This window comes from Thunnus maccoyii, chromosome 16 (assembly GCF_910596095.1).
Source record: "Thunnus maccoyii chromosome 16, fThuMac1.1, whole genome shotgun sequence".
Lineage (NCBI taxonomy): Eukaryota > Metazoa > Chordata > Actinopteri > Scombriformes > Scombridae > Thunnus > Thunnus maccoyii.
The window spans coordinates 11,646,917-11,669,414 of NC_056548.1; the positions used below are offsets into that span (position 1 = coordinate 11,646,917).

General features: G+C 39.7%; 1 protein-coding gene across 1 annotated transcript in view; it reads left to right on the forward strand.

Annotated features, from left to right (window-relative positions):
• Positions 1–514: 514 nt before the first annotated feature.
• Positions 515–22,498, forward strand: part of myo10l1 (myosin X, like 1) — a 58,507-nt gene continuing 36,523 nt past the window's right edge. Inside the window, 2 exon segments of the mRNA XM_042389222.1 lie at positions 515–1,018; positions 19,182–19,280. Coding sequence (XP_042245156.1) covers positions 998–1,018; positions 19,182–19,280 — 120 coding nt within the window. The 5' untranslated portion in view covers positions 515–997.

Below are 22,498 nucleotides of genomic sequence, written 5' to 3' on the forward strand. Positions count from 1 at the left end.
CTAAATTTGGAAATATCTCATCTTTATATGATTTCCCTTTTCATACATCCTCTTTTTCACCCCTTTTTGCCAGAGATCTGGTTCATTTCAGAATCAACAGCTGTAATTGGGCCAAGTGGGACCGAGGCTCTTTCATCTGTTCTTGTATTCACCAGCCAAAGCAACTTCTTTTTTCCCCCCTCTAAGATGAACTATCTGATAACAAAAGGTTTGGATCCAGATGTTGGCCAGTTTTTTTTTTTTTTGCCACAGTCCAGTGTTAACCACAGCTGCAAAACTTACAACCCCATCCAACACCCTACACCAGCCCTGTGTGTGTGTGTGTGTGTGTGTATGTGTGTGTGTGTGTGTGTGTGTGTGTGTGTGTGTGTGTGTGTGTGTGTGCGCGCGCGCGTGTGTGTGAGGAGCTCAATGTGTGTGTTTCGTATTGGAGGAGGCTGTATCTGCACCGCCCCGTCGGTGTGCGCGGTAGGCAGCGGCAAGCTCATTCTGCCCCTGGACTGGTCCTCTCTCTCAACCCCACGCCACTATAACCTCTCTCTCTCACACACACACACCACACACACCACACATACACACACACACACACACACACCACACACACATTCATCCACACATATATACACTGAAACACCGAAAGAGGAAGACTTGCGAAAGAGGGGCGCTTCAATTAACGCTCTCCGAATGTCGACGGATCCCTGGCGTGGACATTTTTAATTTTCCATCACAGCCTCCTTGGATTTTTCTCATGTGGCATTTTTGCGCATACAGTAGAGCCCGGACGCTGCCCATGTGTGTTTGAGCAATTGAGCCATTTGGAAGATGAACATAAACGCTTGGTGAATGGGAAACACCAACACCGAGGCACCGCCACCTTTCCCCCCGTCTTGACAAACGCTGCTCATCGTTATCTCGGCGTGATTTGCGCACCAGAGACCGGAGCCGGTGTCTGCGCTCTGCGGGGCCGGGCGCGCGTCGTCTGGGAGGAGTAGGGAGGATGGAGTCGTTTTTTACAGAGGTAAGCCATGGAGATAAATGTGCCACTGTTATCGAGCTAATGTCAGATTACAGTCTTTGCTGTGTGATGTAGCCTGGGTTTGCACTGATGCATTGCATTTACTGTAAGATGCTTTTACGCTTTTCCCCCCTTTTTTTTGGATTCACATCGGGTTTGGTTACGGCAGGTGTTGCTTTGCCCCATCAACTGGCACCACCCCTCACCGTTCCCAGCAAAAAAACCACAAGGAATAGGCCTTCATCTCCTGCATGTTTATACCTGTATTGATTAAAAAAATAAACTAAACCCTCCATCTTCTTTATTTTATTATCACTGCATAGCATCAAGGCCTGACTGCCGGCTTGGTGAATTAATTCAGAGCAGAGCCGCAGATAAATTGGCCAAACGAGAGCTGACACGGGTTTTTGCATCCATAAAGCTGGCTCTCGGATTAAAGCCAATCTGTTAACGGAGGGTAGATCGTGTTTGCCTGCAGCAACAGCCCTCCCACACCATGCTGCTACTGAGAGACCCTTTCTCTGCTTTTTTTTTTTTTTTTTTTTTTTAGTGCAGGGTGAATGGGATGGATCCATTGGGTGGGTATGGGCCGGTTGCACGGCTGCGGGAATTGAGGAGGGGGTTGAAGGAGGAGGAGGAGGAGGAGGAGGAGAAGGGTGATGGATATGTGTGTGTGTGTGAATGGAAAAGGTGAGAAAGGAGGGAGGTAAACGGTTAACAACTGCTATCATAATTGAATATTAAGTAAATCAAGTGGTTATTAATTCAGTCTCTTGCTCGTTCCTGCACTGCCTGCTGGGAACAAGTCCTTATAGGCCTGTTTGGCTTTCACCTCCAGCATCCTTTTAGATTTATTTGACAAGCCATGCTCGTTCTTGTAAAAACAATATTTCCTTTCCTTCTTCATTTGATGCATTACCTTCATTGCACACCCTTACCCCCCACTTCAGGAGATGCAACCCCCCCCCCCCCCCCCCCCCCCCTTTACTTAATTTATGTTTTGGTCCACACACATCTCATGAAAACGTCGTCTTGTCAGCTGTCTTTGATGCCAATATCCGTTCCCTCCAAGCTACTTATCCTCCTCCCTCTTGAGTTAATCTGATATGGGTTTAAATGCCTCTCGCATTGGCAGTGATGTCATGCCATTTATACTAGCGTGTGAGTGCACTGTATGGGTATATGTGTGGGCACCGGGGGCCACGATGATCGCCGCTGTCCAAGGTCCTTCTTTTTCAGGCTGTCGCTGGGTCATACAGATGGAGATGTGATGCACATACCACTGTTTTTATTCGTCTGTGTGTCACATTAACAGTAAAGACATAAGCATGACACACAGCAGTCACCTCTGCTGCTCCATTTCCCATCCCTGTCTGTCTGTAATATATTGATCATGGCATTGATTCACAGACCACCATAACCAACCCCGCATCCCCGACTCTGAAAGCCTATGTGAGACCTGAAAATGGACTGATTTATTGAGTTATGATGTTCGGGCCCACAGTCCTGCATAAGCTGCATATCTGATACCCAGAAATATGACTTCATGCAGTGGGGAGCTGAGTAATCAATCCTTTCGGGAGGTGTGTGTCCAACATCCACTTAAGCTTCATTCCTCTGCTGTCTTCATCGCTCCATCCTTCACTCTTATATCCCCACGTCCCTCCATTTGTGGCTCCATCCCCTTCACCAGAGAGAGCGAACAGCTGACTTCTCTCTCTCAACCCAGGCAGAAAACATGATAGCTGGCCAGCCAGCCAAGCATGAAATGTCAGGTGGCATTAGACTACTGTGTAATCCCCTCATATTCAAACTGGGTTGGTTAGTAGTGGAATATGGTAGTTGTAGTGATTTTATGTGCTCTAAATACAAACAAAAATCAACACCTCTCTGGTTATGGTAGCTGAAAAACAACACAGGTTTGAAAATTAAGAAGAACTTTTAATACATTGGAAGTGACAGTGAGAAAGTTAGAGGGCCATTAAATTGGTGGCAAGTGTTTTATTTCTTCACAATATACCAGAGAAGACGTTTAATCCTAGAATAGGTTTCCTGAACATCATGTTACATTTGACCTCAAACATGCCAAAGTAATTGTATGTGAGCATTAAGAAATACAAAGCAATACTGAGTTTGGGTCATTTTGTGGTTTCTGATGAAAGTTTCTGATCAAAGGTATCTACACATGAAGAAAAACAGAAATATATTGCCACACTTAGCTCCAGTGTCATAAATTCAGCACCAACAACTGACCTGTGTCAATTTTTCTGTATTTAGAATAAAATCTAGGGCATTACCAAAACTCAGTATTGCATTTTATTTACTGTAAAGTACTTCACAGAATAGAATAAATAAAATAGACAGAATAGAATAGAAGTTCTTAAAGGAATAGTTTGACATTTTGGAAAAAATATGTCCGCAGACAATGGAAACGTGGGGAAATAGCTAGCCTGGCTCTGTCCAAAGGTAACAAAATTTGCCCACCAGCTTCTCTAAGGCTCACTATTAAAGACTTTTTGTCTCGTTTGTGTAACTTAAGTGTAAAATTGGCAATTCACCTTTTTGCACTGGGTTATACGTTGGACTACTTCTTGGCTTGGAGCAGTAACTTCTTGGAGTCTGGTTGCCTGGCAACTGCTACATATTTGCCGTACCAACAGTAGAGGGGTATTAATCTACTCGTCGAAAGCAAGAAACATGTATTTTCCAAACCGTCAAACTATTCCTCAAACAAAATGAAAATTTGAACATGTACAGTTTCATGACAGCTGAGCACACTGAATCTGCTGATGAAGATCATGTGATATGATCAAAGGCTCCACAGCAGCTACAAAGTGCGATTTTTTCCCTCAGTTAAATAGAAATGAGTAAAATGGAAAAGAACTGAATTGTCCACCTGTCTGTGGCTCACCAAGATGTAAAACAGACTCAAAAACATACTGAATAGAGAGAACAAATAATAGTAAGAGAACAGATATTAATCTTTTATATCTACTTCCTTTTCTTCTTCTTCTTTTCTCATACCACAAGGAGGACTTCTTTTAAATCTGGAGTGCATTTACTGTATAAGAAGCTGCATGTATGCTGAAAACTAGTATTGTAATGTCTCATTAACCTATGAACTGTGCATCGAGATACATTGTTCGGTTATAGTGTGATTTCCGACACCTGTGTGTGTGTGTATGAGAGAGATAGATGAAATTCGGTCTCAAGGGTGACATTTTATGTTTGTGTCACCAGGCCTCAGCAGGATTGCAGGTGCACAGCCGCCACGAATCGATAACCAGGAGACAGACAGGTGTGAATGTGGAAAGAGCAGTTTTGGCGACATTATCTCAACCCTGCTGTCATTGTTGCTGTATCATATCTGCCTGTTTAGATCCATCCATCTCTACGTTTTCTGCCGGCCTCTGTCCTGTCTTTTGCTTGGTCGACATTCCTCACTTCCTTCTCCCTTCTTCGCTCTCGTCAGGCCGTAAATCATTATTTAGCACTTTGCAATTTGTTGAGTGTACTCGGCCGACATATACCATACTGCACATAGTTATAGGGCAATGAAAGCTGAGGTTTGATTTTTCATGCAAAGAACTTCCTCTGCAGTAAAATATTAATCATCTGGATGCATTCTATATGGCTGCTTGCACATAAGCTGTGAAACATTCATGCAAACAGACCAACACATATCAAAGCAGCTTCCATGTTTGTGTTTTCTTTTTTGCAGCTTGAGCTACAGAGGGTGTCTTCTAATTGCAGTCCTTGCTTTTGTGCAATGCATATTTAACCCACGCTGACGTAAAAAGGCTTAGGGGTAAAATTAGCGGAGTCCGTGTCCATAGATAGTGGTCCAAATCATGCAGGATTTTGTATGAAGTGCAATTCTGCAGGAGGCTGGTTCAATGGAGGGAAGGGAGCAGTCACTGGAGATGTGTGACCTATATTCAGCAGCTCCAAACACATTTGTTCTGCTCAGGAGCTGCATCAGCTTCGCCTCTCTCTCTCTCTCTCTCTCTCTCTCTCTCCTCTTTTCCCTTCCCTCTGATACTCTCTCTCCCTTGCGGCCACTCTCCTGGTGCTTCTCCATCTCCCTCAACCAACCACTTTCAGTGCTGTTCTGCCACAGTCTTGTTTCTCCTTCTGGCATTTTTCCATGTAGCTCTGTATTTCTTTTCCTTCCCCTCTCACTCTCTCTGCTTATTCTGCATATGTAGGTGTGAGACTGTACGGCTCCGCCTCAGTCAAATCACATTAAAGCTATTTTATGGTTTGGCAGATGGAAATAAAACAACGTCTACCAGAATCCTACTCGTCTGTTGAAAGGACTGTATATATTTTGTGATGGAGCTGGGTGATATGACCATGATATTGTCACAGTGATATTAATAATAAATGTAATAATTAGTGTTTTTTAGTACATGGCATGATATTTAATTTATTATTCTGGCTCACCTCTGATTTGACTTTTCCAAGTTACTTAGAATTTCTGGACCTCTGGACTTGACTGTTTGGTTGTTTTTAAACTATGTTGTGATAGGTTTTCTCAGAATGGTATTCAGTCAATTTATTTAACTAAATATTGTCAAAATTATCTTCACAGATGCAGCATTGCTGCTTCCAAATTTACAATTAATGATAAGGAAAATTTACAATTAAAATTTTAAATTAAAACCAATTTAAATAAAAAAAGGGAAATCTGACAAACAAGTTGGATACTGCATACATTTATGTACATTAAATACACTCAGATACCTATATACTTTTACCCATACATATATGTTCACACGTTCACACACACATATATATATATATATATATATATATATATACATATATATATATATATATATATATATATGTGTGTGTGTGTATGAACGAATGACTGTACATGCTATTTACAGGAAATAGTCAGATATTCAGTAACATCCATCTATTTGTAACCATCTATTTGAAGAGACAAGAGAACAAGCTGGTCAATAACCTTTTGATACGTTCTAATGATATAATTTCCCATCACTCAAAGTTCACCTTTTCCCAAACACATCTTACTCCTATGAGTAAACCTGGATTGGTAAACCATTTAATAATATTGGAAATGTGCATAACCACACTGAAATATTAATGGTCTTTTCCCAGACTGCCTCAGTGTTTTGGTCAACTTCTAACAGCATATGTCTTTCCCCACCTTGTATAAAGTCAAGTCAAGTCCGTTTTATGTATATAACCCAAAATCACAATCACAAATTTAAAAAAGGGGTTTTACAATCTGTACATCCTCAGTTCGGATATGGAAAAACTCCTCAAATAAAAAAGCAATAAAACACAGCAGGACAGCATATCCCACAATTCTCTGCACCTGAACACTATCTCCCAGTAATCCACCAATGCCTATAGAGGAGAGAGGCTGTTTCCATGGTGCCCTGTTTCCACACTGTTGCTGTGGAGTCCTGTTGCCAGGGTGTTGGTGGGGGTGGTGGGAGTGTGTGACTGTAGTTTAATCCAAGATGAGAGAGAATGTGATAATTAGCAGACTGCTCAAAACTGGCATCTCAAAGAGGATTTGCACTGTACACACACACACACATACGCACACAAACACACACACACACCAAACGCAAAAATCACATTAACAGCTGCTTCTATCTGCTCTCTTTATCCCTGTTTGTAATTTAGCAGTATACTCTGATCCGGTTTACTTTGGATAAATCATACATGTGCTTGTTTTGGGATTCAGGACAGGTTAAAAGGTTATCTGTCTAAAGCTTCAGATATTCCAGAGTAACAGTAAAGCACCAGAACGGGGAACACGATGCATTTTTATACTTTAAAGTCGAGATGAAATGAAAAATTCCTCTTTTTTTAACCCTTTTAGATCACATCCCCGGTCATGTTATGCACCTATTTAACAATATATATTTTGATTTTGATAAAATATATTATATCAAAATCCAATCATGTTTTCTTCCTGTAAAACAAAATGTGACGTGTGCTTACGTAGGCTTGAACCGACCAATTTCAACCAATAATATCATGACACCCACCCATCAATCAATCTTCAACTTTTAGCGGCACAGAGTTAAGATTCATCATGACACGCCCAGTTTTCAACGTTCGAATCAAATTCTTCCCAACGTTATGTCCCACCTGTCTATCCTGTTTCACTCAGAAATACGTCATGATACAGAAGTTAGATACTCTTGAAATGCTGTTTCATCTGCACTCAGTCACTCTAAACTCAGGCACTTCTACAGTAGCTGTGTGGGAGAGCTTTGACTTGATGACTTCTTTGTGTTTGTGTGTGTGTGTGTATGTGTGCCACATCAATGAAAGCATAGGAAGAAGAGGACATTTTGTTGGCTTGGACAGGTTTTGAAAAGGAGCCATTTTAAAGTTAATCGCAAGGGAAGTTCATGGAGTTATGAGGATTAAAGTAATGAAGACATTTAATTCAGCAAAAATATTGAAGATCTGTTTATGTTTAAACTTGTGTTTTCATATTTCTGTAGATGATGTGACAGGATTGGACAATTTTCAGAAAAATGTTAGTGGTGGAAATGTTGGATTTAAATTTAGTGAAAAATGTCTTTCACAGTTTCCCAAAGTCTTCCTAAATCCCAAAGTATGATATTCGTATTGCAAAACCCAAAGAATTTAAATGTACTATCACAAAGGAAAAAGACAAGCGTCAAATCGTCACAATGGAGGAGCTGGAATTGTAATGTTTGGCATTTTTGCCTGAAAACACAGTTACACAGATATCAAATTTGTTGAGGAATATCAAAACATACATATATATATAGTTGGTGATTAATTTTCAGTTGATTGTTCCAGCTCACTGTAGTAAATCGTATCTTCATGACTAATTGAAAAACATCTGTATGTACCATTTGTATTATGTGTTTTTATGTTAGCAGTGGAAATGTTGGATTCAATGTATTTGATGTTTGGTTTTGCTTCTGGCGTTTCATGATTCAGGGCAGAAAGTAGACACAAAAATATCTTTGAATATGCAATGTGCTGCTAGATAAGACTTTTCCCCTTGCATAGGGAATGCTGTGACCAAAATCACAGAGTGCTGAGGTTTCAAATGGAGCTACAGTGAAGTTTGACAGTCTTATGGTGAGATGGTTTATAGATAGAAACCCACTTTAGAAGATGTGTTGTTGCCTCTGTAGACTACAATTAAATGCAAGTCAAGACACACTTAAAAGAAAAGGTGCATTTTGCTTTTTGTGACTGGAAAAACTTGCTTTACTATCACAATTTCTATTGCCATTACCGTCTTCTCCCACATGTAAAACCCACGGCTGCATTCAACAATTTCAGCAAATCTAATAATCAATCAAATAATCAGGGGTCAAAGGGCATTCTGGAGATGTCAGGAAATCATTAACTGATGTAAAAGCAGATGAAGCAGGCTGAAGGGAAAGAAAAAATACAAAAAAGTGACGGTAAACAAGAATATAATAGCACCTAAGAGTAGATTTGTCCTTTTATGGTCATGGTTAAAGGTCAAGGAATAATATAAGTTAGTTGAAGGTCCTCTGTGTTCCTCAAAATGATCCTCAAAAAATAGGATGCAATCATCTGTTTTTGACTGATTCACCAAAGATTTTTAACCGTATTTTATCCAGAGAGGGAAATACATGAAATTGAAGCCTTTCACTTGAGACTTTTTCTTTTTGCTCCAGATGTTTTTAATACATACAGTGTTGAATTCCAACTGTAATCCTTTTCAGTGACAGATGTGCCTCATATAGGACAGGTGACACCCGCCCCCTCACTCACACTCACACTCACACTCACTCATATAAACACATGTTGTTGCTCTGCTTCCACCCGCCATAATCTGCTGAAAGCCTCGCTGTCCTGATTGTATTATCACCTTTAATGGAATATTACTGACACAGTTTAGGTTCCTGGCACAGGATGGGGTGCTAGAAGAGATGGATCAGAGCGTTGTATCACAGCAGTGTTAAAAAAAAACAACTCACTTGCCTCATATACATCGTTACCCACTCTTAGCTGCACACACTTTTCTTTTATTGCTGCCATAAAATGAAAGTTGTAAGGTTGTACAGTTGGCATGAGAAGTCAAGTACAAGTTTAAGTCATAAGAACATTGTTGTGATATGACTGATAAAAAGTGACATTGCCTTCTTTCCTTTTCAATTATGGAGAATAATTTGTATTTTTTTGGCCTTTCAACATCTTTTTAATAATAATGGGAAAGAGTAGGCAGCAACAGACTAATACAAATAAATAAAATAGTAGCTTCTGTTGGTATTCATTCATAACAAGTGAACTTGGAGCTTTCAGAAACTTTTCAAATTTGTAACATAGACTGTTATATAAAGATGAACGTAGCGAGGTTTTACATCACCCAGTGGTTTGCATTGGAGCCAGTTTGAAGCCCAGAGTTGCTGCTTATGTTTTGCACCATCTTTTCCATTTGGAGCCAGGACCTTCCAAATAAGGAATGCGGGGTGTTGCCTTTCACGCTCTGGAAACAAGCCCTGCTACCTCGGATTGAAGCGAACGCTAGCTTACTGGGAACACTGAGAGGAAGCTAACATTAGCTACTTCAGCCAAAGATAAAAAAAATTGCTGTGGCCCAGATTCGGCCCACACCCGACACTTTCAGCACTTTCATCTGGCCCACGTACCACATGGAATGATGGCACTTGGTTGGTCCGCAAGCCGTGTGTCAACCAAGAACAAACCAGATAATCCATCACTGGCCCACATCCAGAATACACATACCTGAGAGCACCACATCTTTACCAAAAAAGGCCCACACTTGATTTGGGATATCTGGACCATATTTGCTTTTTTTACATGTGGGTCATTTCAGGCTCACAGCCATTTGTCTGGGCCAATCGAGGGCTAGCAGTGCCGCATCATTGCCTGAAGTGGTCCACTTTCATACGCTATCTGGGGCTAAATTGTGCTGACAGGACAGCATGTATCATAATCAAGAAACATTAAACATTAAAAAGGATCTTGTTAGTGTAACTCCTGAACCACAAACGCAGTAGAACTGCATGTCTGGAGAAAAATCACAGTTTATTCTTTAAACAGAAGCTCCAAAAATATGACTCACAGCTGTCAATCAACGCCCACAGTGCAGACATTAAAGCCTACTGTAATCTTATTAACAGAGCAATAATTTCCAAAATGACCACCAGCATTAGGGGGCCTGAATTTAGCAATTGAGACCATAATGACTCGTTAAAAAATGATTGACTTAGTATTTCAAGAGAGAAGTTGATGCTTTTTAGATGGTAGTCAATTGGAGCCAACATCTAGCAGCTGTCGGTGACATTGCGCTTTAAGGTACTTACACATTCAAGCCACTTGACTTGTAAATAAAACACCAGTAGGTCATTTAATTGGACTTATCTAATGAACATGATAAGAACAATTCCACTTGAGGGCACCACATAACAACTAGCCCCCCTCCTTGCCTGATTAACTTACATAAGCACTTATAACTGCCCCCACATCCACTCTCCTATCAGACATCCATCATTGTAGGGTGAGCGGAGGCTCTGATGGTGGATGTCTGGGGTTGTTACCAACAAATATGTTGGAGCTTTTTCCCGTTTGGGGCTTTAAGTGTCAAAAAGTGTCAAAACACTGAGACTAAAGGAGAGAGTGTATGTGAGTTAAGTCTTGGAAGATATCATCATGTTGAATTATTGATGGTTGGATGTGTTTTGTGAGTCAGGTGCTGTTTTAACACTGCGGTAGCAGTAATGTAGTTAATGAGTTTGCTGATGCAGTCAGACAGATTGACAGATGAACACACACATATTCAAAGTCATCTCTGAATGCACCCCTGACCTTTAGTCTCTAGAGACCTCCCACATCCATACTGCTCTTTAATTTTCTTCCATTAGCTGGTCACTGACTGGTCAGCTGTTTCTGTCATAATTTATTTATGTGTGTGTCTTCCTGTCATTTTATATATATCTCAACCACCTCTACGTTTAACCTTTTGTCTACTTTTTGTGCATTTCCTACTGTCATCAACTTTGTCCATCTTCTTCCTTCTTCTTCCTTCTTTCTCTGTCTCCTTTCTTCTGTGTCCATCAATCACAGCCAGATTGTCAGATGTCGCACTGCTCCTGCAAGTCTTTTTCTCTCTTTTTCTGTCTCCGTCAATCGTTTTCCATCCCTTTCTTCTAGTAATTTTCTTACCCTACAGTTAAAGTGTTCTTCTTTTGTTGTCTTTCACTCTAAAATCTCCTCTTTCTTTTTCAACTACATATGGGAATTGCACCTTCTGCTCTTTCTATATAAAAATTTATATATTATTAGTCATTAGAGCTGCAACTACAAATTATTTTTATTATCATTCATCCAATTACTCAGTCTGTAAAATGTAGTGAAAAATGCACATCACAGTTTCCAAAAGTCTTCCTAAAGCCCAAAGTGATATCCTCGAATTGCAAAAACCCAAATAATTTCAGTTTATTATCACAAAGAACATAGACAAGAAGCAAATCCTCAGAAAGGAGGAGCTGGAACTGTTGCCTGAAAAATGACAATAATATCAAAATATTTGGTGAATATCAAAATGTATATCAATATAGTTACATATAGCTTATAGCTCACTGTAGTAAATCATATGTTCATGACTCAGTGGAAGACTGTTTTTATGTAATGCTGTTTATTGATGCTCATTCAGGGGTCATGAATGACTGCTGATTGTGCAGTTTGAGCGTGTGTATGTGTATGCTGACATTGATTGTATGTTTGGGTCGGGGATTCATTCATGTTTGTTGGGGTGTGAGTGTCTCTCAAAGGTTTCTTCATCAAAGACTGTCTTCAGGGCGACGCCTCAATCAAATGGCACAGCCGTCCACGTGATCGCCGGAGCAGAAACAAGGCCTTTATCAGACACACACACACACACACACACACACACACACATACACGGCTGTTCAGGCTTCTGGGCTAAAGGCTCTGGGGAAGCTTGGTTTTGTGTGTTCAGTAATGAAGGATTATTCGATGGTCAGGGTTTTTCTAATTTTTCTTCTCACTGCCGCTTTCCCCCAAAACCACTTCCCTCTGCATTAAGGCTTTAATGGATAAATCAAGATGAGGAAACATAATTTTAAAACATGATTTAATCCTATGGATTATACTGTAAATAAAGGACCATACGACTGGTCCTGCACTTTTAACAATTTACCTACACATCACATATTTACATTACTTAGGATGATATTTCCTTCCTTCCAGTGAGCTACTGACTTTTACTAATGATGGTAAATAGAGTGCATTTATATAGCGCCATTATAGTCTTATTGATCACTCAGAGCACTTTACAGTATATACCAATATTCACACATTCATACACTGATGGCAGAGGATGCTATGCAAGATGCCAATACAGCGATTCTTATCCAAAGCGCCCTGCAATGTTTCTATGCTCACCTATTTAGACACACACACACACACACACACACACACATTGAATTACAAACGTGCTATTTGGATAACTTCCATTTTTTGGATGCTTTCACTGATGTTCTAACAAAATATGAGAACCAGCAGGCATTGCATTCATAAGCATTCATAAGCTACATTGTCAGAAAATTATACTCAGAATACAATCAATCAATCAATCAATCGATCAATCAATCAAACTTTATTTATATAGTATATTTCATAGTGGTTGAATGCAATTAAAAGTACTTTATAGGTGATAGACAAATACACAGGAAGATAAAGATGGATTGGGTGACTAATGCACATGAAGATACAAGTAAAATGCCAACATTAAAACAAATTGACTTGTGAAATGATAATAATAGATTAGAAAGAAAGACATTTAATAAAACCCAAAGAATTGAATAAGACAAAAATTAAAGATAAAGAAATGAGAAGAGAACAGTTAACAGTTAAAATAATAAAATAGAATATGAGCAATAAAAGACACAAGTCTGTGTAAAAGTGAAATGTGAAATGTTATTAAATAAAAATACATATTCTAATAATACCATAAAATTACACTACATAAAAGCTGCTTTTTGGAGCAGCTAAAAGAGAAGAAGGATTATTATGAAAAGAATGATTGTAATTATCATCTTGGCACTCTATTTGTTTACATGAGATTTTAGTTTTGATAATCATTCACCAAGAATCAGCTGCATTTTTTGAACAACTTTTTCAATTTTGGCTTATATGAAGCATGATTCTGACACTGTATGACCTGTTTCTTGCCTCAGATGTATCCAGAAGCTGATTATTTTGGACATCTACCAGATTTTTCCTGTTGGAACAAGTGGTGCATTCATCCAATCCGACGTAACAGGGATTCATGTCTGCGTGAAAGGAAAAAAAAAAAAGCCATTAATCATGTAAAGTGCTGCTTACTTGAAATGACACACTTGAGATTAAACTACTGTAATTGGAGCACCAATTAGTCTTTCATAACTTTCACATAGAAGTGGAGCAAATAGCATTTCTTGAGCAGGATATTTTGGTACTCTTTCAACTGCTGTTGTCTAGAGAGCAGGGTCTGAGATGTGAGGGGCCAAAGGTCATGTTTGAGGGTAAAGAGACAATGGGGTTTAATGGAGTTTGACGAAAAGGTGATGAACAGGGCTGGAGGCCTGGATATGCTTTCGGGTTTGGATTTCATAGAGAGAGACAGAGAAGGATGTAGTGCCGGAGAGAAGAATTCCTGCAAAACCTGTGTTTCTGTGTTTCACCGTAGGTTTTTTGCACACAGAAAGCACAGGAGTTTGTTGTCATGCATGGCCATTCCTGTCTGTCTGGGCTAGTAATAGACTGGGGGGGAGGGGAGGAGGACACAAAGAGGAGGAGGAGTACAAGTACGAGTGTTGGTGGGTGTAGGTTGTAATGCTGGCAGGTCATTTATAACCCTCTGTCTCCCCTCCCCACTGTATTGGCCTCAGAGAGTGCATGGCACAGGCGAAGTACATCGATCCTGGACTAGAAATTAATTAGATACTGGTTTATGGGAGCATAGAGAAGATAAGGAGAGAAGTGTTTATATTTATAAGCTAAAACTGTGCTTCAGGGCCCGGGCTAAAGGTCCATTATTAGACATTCAAGTGAGGTCAGAGGTCGTTTTATCAGTTAACAGAGAATCTTGTGAAGTACTGGTGAACTGAGAGCAGAGAGCCTGAGGACAGAGAGGTCATCAGGTCAAGTTACGGCATCACCACCATTATAATGGCTCTGTGTGCTGGAATCTGACAGGGCAGACGAGCTGGAGTTAGGGACGAGACAGGCTGACTGACCTCTTAGAAAGAGACAGAAGATCTAGAGGAACGATGAGGTGGCTATATATAGAGAGTTGCTGAGGAGAGAACAACAGAGACAGAGAGAGACACCGGCAGAGGCTCTTGAATTTTTCAGTTGTCAAAGTGATTCTACATGTATGAGGCTTGTTCCTTCAAGGATTGGAGTGAATTAGCATTAAATGTAACATGCAGTGAATTGCATGACTTCAGACTTAAATGTACTTACTGAGACATTTTCAGGTGAAGCTTATAACAGGATAAAGTAAATATGAAAACATCAATGAGCATTAGTCAAATAAAAAAACCCAAACCATCACAATACAGATGTTATTTGTTTATATGTTAAAGGGGACATATCATGCACATTTCCAGCTCTATATTTTTATTCTGGAGGTTCAGTGGTATATCTTTATGATTTACAATTAAAAAAACTCCTTATTTATTTTACACTGGCCCGTTACGCAGCCCCTCAGCTCAGCCTGTCTCTTTAAGGCCCACCTCCTGATGAGCCCACTCTGCTCTGATTGGCCAGCTTCTGGAAGCTGCGACTACTCATTGTGTCTACATAAACAAACAATATTAAATTTCAATTCTTGTTCTTGTTCTTTACTCAAAATGTTAATTCTCATGTCAGCCGAAATCTGATTCAAATATGTGAGTGGATAACAACCATAGCCACAACTTTAGCAACAAAGGCTACGTAATGGAAGGCTGTTTGTGGACAGGCACGAACAATCTGACATAATCATGAGGAGGAAGTAGAGGTAACTTTGCAAATGAAGCGTTCAGAGCAGGTTGAAGCCTGAGCTTTTGACTTTTAGGGAGCATTTTTACATACGTTCACCTCAAGTTTTGTAACTTTGACTATGTTTAACATAGACATCTGACATCATAACAGTATCAAAACTGACAGAGAATCACAAAAAGCATGATATGTCCCCTTTAGCAAGACAGGTCTAAAGCCACACAAGCAGTAAGGCTGTAGACAGCAATGATTTGAGCTAAATGCTAACTCTAGCATGGCAACATGCTCACAATGACAATTCTAACTTGCTAAATACAAATTACAGCTGAGGTTTCTGGAAATGTCACTGGACACTTTGGTCAAATTAAGATTTTGACCTGACACTAGATGAAAAGTTAAGGGATTACCAAAGTAACTACAGGTCTTCCTGAGGGGAAAATGAACATCTGTACCAAATTTCATGGCAATCAATTCAATAGTTGACAAGACATTTTACTCTGAACCACAAATGTCAACCTCATGTTGGTCACCGATTTCATTAGGAGTCATCATCTGGGAACCATGCATGTCTGTACCAAATTTCATGGCAATCCATCCAATAGTTGTTGAGATATTTTTGTCTGGACCAAAGGACTGTTATGTCTTATTGCACACAGCCACAGTCAAATACACTAAATCATATCTTTGGATTCATTTGGAAATCGTTTTTTCTATTTAAATGATTGTTTTTTTTCTGATTTTAAAGTGAGACTATGTAACATTGGAAAGAAGAAACAACTAATTCTTTCTCTTACAAATGAAAAGTTGAAATCATAAGTGATACATCGTTCCCTTACTTCATTTAATACACTCAGGGGTTTTGCATCTACAGCCTTGCTTGGTCTGGTATGACCAATGATTTGCAGAGGTTATGGCTGTATTACCGACATTGAGCGAGTTCTCTAACTTCATGACTCTTGTCCACTTGTGCATATCAAGGATTAACCTTTCAATGGTTTTACTGTGAAAGTGACGGTCAGTCCTGCTTGTCCCATTTGACTTGCTCTCAGTCAGGTTACCAAGTGATGATTTTTTGGCCTCTTGGAGGCAGCAAAAACAAAGCTGTAAACACACCACTGACATACTATCACTTGTTAAGTTGATAAGACAAACTTGTTAGCCAACAGTTGCTTGTTAACTTTTAGCTCTGTTTTATTGTACACCAACTCCTAAGTGAGATATCTGCTAACTGCTGAACTACATACACAAGCTAGTTGCTAAGTATGTCCATCTGGTGCCAGGCAGTTAGTTTACAGAGGGTTTTTAGAGATTTTAGACCAAAATAAGGAGCTGAGAAAGCTGATTGGAATAATTCATGTTGGTTTTCACATTACACAAAGTAATTTGAGCTATTGTAAATAAAGTATAAAAATATTGTTTGAAGCAGCTTTAAAACAACTGACTTTAAAGAATATTGGGTGATGAAGGGTTGCCAGTCATGATACTCTCACTTAAAGACCTTTGGAGTAGAGATATTCATTTGTGAGGAAGATAATTTTCTCTTAAGTGAAGTTTTATGATTAAGGCATGTTAAAGGATGTCAAAGTAAGGCTATAGTTTAAGGAATATAGTCAATGATAGGTCCTCATAAGGATTAAAGCACAATAGGATTAATTTCTGCCTGTGCCACTGATGCAAAGATTGGACTACAGTTTATATTTGGCAAAAGATATATTTTATATCCAAAATCACTGAGACGTTCTTGCCCCCTAAACCTCACCTTGAGCAACCCAACTGTGTATAAATATAGTATACTGTAAGTGTGTGTGTGAATGATTTCTGCCTGGTTAACTTCACAGCCCGGGGCATTACTGGTTTTTCCCTTCCCCACCAGTGTGTATGTGTGTCAGATTGAGTGCAAGAAAAAGACAAAAAAAGACTAAAAGAGAGAGAAAGAGAAGGAGAGGAAGCAAAAGAAAAAAGGTTGTTAGGGAATGCTTAGGGGTGTGGGACCATCTGTTGCTAAAACAATTCGGTTCTACCCCTCCTTTGTTGTTTGGTTCATTCAGATGCACACATCTGGTGACTTTTTCAGGGCTCAAACCCTCATTGTCTCAACCTTCACAGTTGAGTGTTTATGTCAGGAAACAAGATCATTCATAATTATCAATATTGTCTTAATGAGTCACCAGAATTTGTCATTGTAATGTCTCAGGGCTTCAAACAATATTTGCATTATCTTTAATCGATTAATTGTTTAGACTTTAAAATGTCAGAAAATAGTGAAAAATGCCCAAAACACTTTCCTAAAGCCCAAGATGACGTCTTCAACTGTCTTATTTTATCAGACCAACATTCAAACCCCCAAAATATTCTATTTACAATTATATAAAACCGAGAAAACAATTTACAAGCTTAAACCTGGGAATGTTTACTTGTGCTGGAAAATTGACTGAAATGAGTAATCTATCATCAAAATAGTTAATATTTTGTTGATTAACTAATCGATTAATTGACTAATTGTTTCAGCTTTATAAAATCAGTGCTGCATATTGGGAGAAGTGATCCTTGAACATGTTCTATGTAATCTTGCTGTAATCATTCCTCCTGTTCATAAGAGATCCATTCATAATGCACTTCAATGTAACTGATGAGGGCCAACATTGACAGCCCTCCTTTTGTGCAAAAATGCATCTAAAAGTTTACTTGAGGTTAATATGAAGCTTCAGCTTTAATCAAGTCAATATATTTCAAGTTACTGTCCCTATTTTTGTTGTGATCCTTCCACTACAGCTGAACAGGAAAACACTGTCTGTCGAGACACAAAGAGGGAACTTTTTACTAAAAGGTCTGTAACTGTGGATGATTTCCACTTTTTTTTACTAACTCAGACTGCTGAAGTCTCACATTATCTTCAGTTAAACTTTAATTTTTTGCTCAAACTGAAGACTGGATTTTGCCCCCCATTACTTACATTGTAAGTGCATCTCTGTGAATTTCTGTCTCATCTGGCTGCTGATGTTTTGGGATATTGTGGAATGTGTTTTGATGAATTGTTTTAGATTAATTTTATTTCATTTATTTGGGGACAGTTATTGGTTTTCTTTATGGAGTTGTCTTTAGGATGATATATTTTACATGACTGTATTGGAGATTTTATACATGATTTATAACTTCAGTGTTTCATTCTGTTATTGTGATGTACTTTGAGACATAAAAATTTCTTTTTACCTTTTTCGTACACTTACAAACACATCAGAGTCAGTGCAATACACTGAATTGTGCAACAACTTCAGGGGGAAGATATGTGATGTGCACAGTCCATTTCTTGTCTTTACAATACTCAAGTGGCCATATTGACTGCCTCCTCCTCCTCCTCCTCTTCCTCTTCTTGTTTCCTTTTCTGTACCCTCTTGTCTCCCTCAACTGTATTGCTGTGCCCCCTCGAGGTCAGAGGTCAGTGACTGTGTGAAAGAGGGCTTTGTCTGTGTGGAAAGGTCTGGGAAGAGCACACTTCCTCTGACCCTGAGCCTGACACACACACACACACACACACACACACACACACACACATGATTTCAAGCACTGTTGCTTCACCTTGGCAGAAAGTCCAGATGTTACAGTCTTTTTCTCTCATTAAACACATCTGTAACATCTGTCTGTGCACCCATGCACAGTCATCACACAGACAGACTGGAATAAATGTGGTTTACTGTTCTTATGTGTTTTTGGTGAAACTAACCTGAGCTAACCTCTCTTATAAAAAGCAGTATATGTGCACTGTATTCTGTGATGTACCAATACAGAAAATAATCTACATTTTGCTTCATATCTTAGTGTTCTTTGCCTCCACCCCATCTGTTACCTGTCATGTGTTACGGGTTACCAAAAAAGAGTTTTAGTCCACAAGTTTCTATGAATAGCTTGCAACCAGGATGGTATTATCAAACCAGAAAAAAATATTATGATACATCAGTGGGAAAAGTATCAGCTTAGATCTAAAAGCTCTGTTTCAAAATCCAAGTTGTGTTTACTTGCCTGCTGTCAGCTAAAAGCTGAAGACTTTCACCAGAGGATTCATTACTTGATGTAACCAAACACCAAACATCTTCCATACAGGTTGCACTGCTTAACCTCAGTCTTTTTGTGTGTTTGTGTGATCCAGGGGACCCGTGTTTGGGTCAGAGAGAAGGAACAGCTGGTTCCCGCCACGGTCAACTCCTGCGGAGATGGAACCCTTGTCGTCACAACTGACTATGGAGAGGTAAGGGCTGTACACACACACGCACACACACGCACTACTCATATCTGTCGTGTCTGATCATGTTTGCATTTAGTATGTTATCAAGTGCTGCCAAGAAGGTCTCAATGACCCTCCAGTGTGTTATAATGTATTAGATTGTTCACAGCAGGCACAATCTTTTACAAGTTTTTGTATACACTGTGACAGAAGTAGAACTGAACTGGATTAAACCAAGGAAATCATGGAGTGCTTTGTCTGGGTGAGGATATAATTTGTGATTACCGGGTAGATAGATCCATCAGGTTCATTCATTGGATAAAGTTACATGTAGATTGGTGTAGTATAGGGTTACTCAAATACAAATCTTAGAGGTCCACTTACCAAATCTCCACTGCATCAAAGTCCAGTAAGGATTCATTACATAATATTTCAGTACAAAAATGCCAGTGCTATGTACATGAACAGCATTTCTATATTAATGAGAGAGGTGACACCTGGGTTGTGTCCACAAGTCTTTAAACATGGGTTGTGATAGCAAACTGGTGTGTTCATTAGTGAGTCTGCTGCAGGATGAGTTCATTGTTTAAAATGATCTTACAGTTATTCTGCTGGAGGCTTGATCTGACAAGATCAGATGGTTCATCTTTATGGTTCGTACCTCTGTGCTTTTTGAGATGCTTTTGTTCAAAACAGGCATATTTTGTGTCGTCATTATGGCCACTGTTTCATTGCATATCAAACACATATACAGTAGGTCTCATGCTTCCCTCAGGAAAAATGAACACGCATTTCTCAGTCCACTCATCCTTAAATTCATGATTCATTTTACTCTTTCAACCGGAGCGCTAACATCCGACAACAGCCTTGCTAACTGTGGCAGCTAGCGGGTGGCTGACATGTGAGGTGATGTAGCAATGTGTCACTCAAAAGTGGTCCGGGTCAGGTTACAGTGAAATTCAGTTAATCTGGTCTCGATTAAATTGTTATTTGGTCTGAATCTGGACCAGAGTTCGCCTATTGAGTATATTGAGCACTGAGAATGGTGTAGTAGTGTCAGTTTATGTTCACTGAACGACAACACTGTGTTTTTATTCAGTTAAATACAACATCTTGTCTTGTGAATAAGGAAATTCTTCTGATTTGTAACATTAGTGGTAGTTATTGCAGATTATTTGTGATGGATCTGTTTTGCTAAGGCTCAGTAGTGATGAATTGTTACATGCTGGAGAAAAGCAAAATATTGTATATGGATAAAACTCCAAGGTAATGTCTTAATTACACAGTTTTTTTCCCCACTAAAAATGTGATTATCTGGGAAAAAATGGTTTACCAGTAAAAGAAAAGTTTCTGTTTATGAGAGGTGATGGGCCAAACTTCAAAAGCCCTCAGAAAATAATACATTTTTAATGTGAAGTGGGCTGTTTCTTTAGCAAACTGTCTAAACAGAACAGAAAACACTCTGCAGCCTGAAAACACATTTAATTAGTTAGTAGAGATGAATAGCGTCAGCGTTCATATACTGCTGAGTGAAATCTGCAGCAGTTGCATGTAATGTGTCGTCTATGCATTAGTTTGGGGGTAAAGGTCAGCGTGAAGGTGAGGCAGCTGTGCAGGTTCATCCCCTCCTGTGCAGATCAATAGAAACTCCGGGTCATGACGCTCCACTTTCCTGCCCCAGTTCCTTCCTACTCCTCTCTCTCTTCTTCTTCCTCATACATATGCAAAATGCATCCCTGACACACATTCAGCCTCAAGAGGAGAGCTAGAATAGATAGAGAGCATTATGGGAGCACATGCTCGTTTCAGGATGTCAGATGTTGGGACAGAGTTGCCTGTAGTCGTTCTAAATGGCAAATCCAGGCGGCTGCCCCAACGCCAACGCTTAAACACCAACCCCCCTGCCAAAATAATGGAATTGAATGTTTAAATCTCATTATGAGTGTGTGTGTGTGTGCTCATCTAATCTGCATCAGAGCAAGAACAGGCACACGTTGCTCTTTGGATTTAATGTTTTTTTGATGCCTGATGTGTTTGGCACACATGCACACACACACACACACGCACGCACACACATGCGCTCCAGTTGGCAGCGTTTAGATGGAGCTAATAATAGACTTGGTTCTTTGGCCCTAATTCAAGAGTCTCAATCCACTCTTTATACCCCCAAAGAACATCCACATGTACACTCTCTTTCACATTCGCTGTACAATGAGTTCATGTTTCGTGGCCTTTAAGACATGAAGTGGCCTCATGCAACTCTAAAAGCATCGTCTTTTGAAGAAGCCGCTTCAGTGTTTCTGTTCGGGGACGCAGCAGGGGCAGACAGGCATTTCCCAAAATAGAGAATTGGTTATAGGAGCAGGCATTCTCTTTGCTCTGGATTATGAATGTCCATAACCTCCCCAACCCCCATCCAGCTCTCCCTGCATCCCTCTACCCCTCCCTCTCTGCTAGCTGTTGGTGTTTAAATGTTAGCTCTGCAGGAGGTGGTGAATATTTGATAGAGAAACAGCGGGATCGGGGGCTTTTCCCTGTTACAACAGCATCTGACCCATGCAAACAGTCCCATGCTCCCATCGCTTCCTGTTGCTCTCCTGATCTTGGTCATAAATGCATTTTTGATTCCACTGAGCTGAGAGTTCAGTAAGTCCCAGAAGCATTTTTGATAGCCTAAAGAACAAAACAGTTAAAAATGACGACAATATTGATGCCAACATGGCGGGTAGAGCATGCAAACACATGAAAAATTTAACAGCATTTGACTATTTTTGTAAAGTTTTACTTTTCTTCTTCCCTTTTCTTTCTCATACTCTCTTCCTCGCTGCTCTGCTCACTGTGGTTCTGTAGTCTACGGTACAGACCTTGACCCAGTTCACCACATTACCAATTCTGGGTTACAAATGCTGCGGCTGCAAACCTACGAGCCTTCATGTCAAATCAGCACAGCTCACAACTACCAGGGGTATATGCAACCCTTTACATCATTCATAGCCATTTTTACTCTGCTTTTTCAACAGTAGGTTTGTCATTTAAATAGAAATATTCTAGCTTGTTGAACACCTTTGCCCCATCATGCAGGTATAAAATCATTAATTTAAATTGAGATGTTTGGTGGCAGCCTAATGGTGCATGTTTTATTTCTACTACTGTATCCTCTCGCCGTGCATGGTGGTACACAATCACCCAAATTTAACCCTTCCCAGTCATTCCCCACTTATGTATTTATATATTTAACCTCT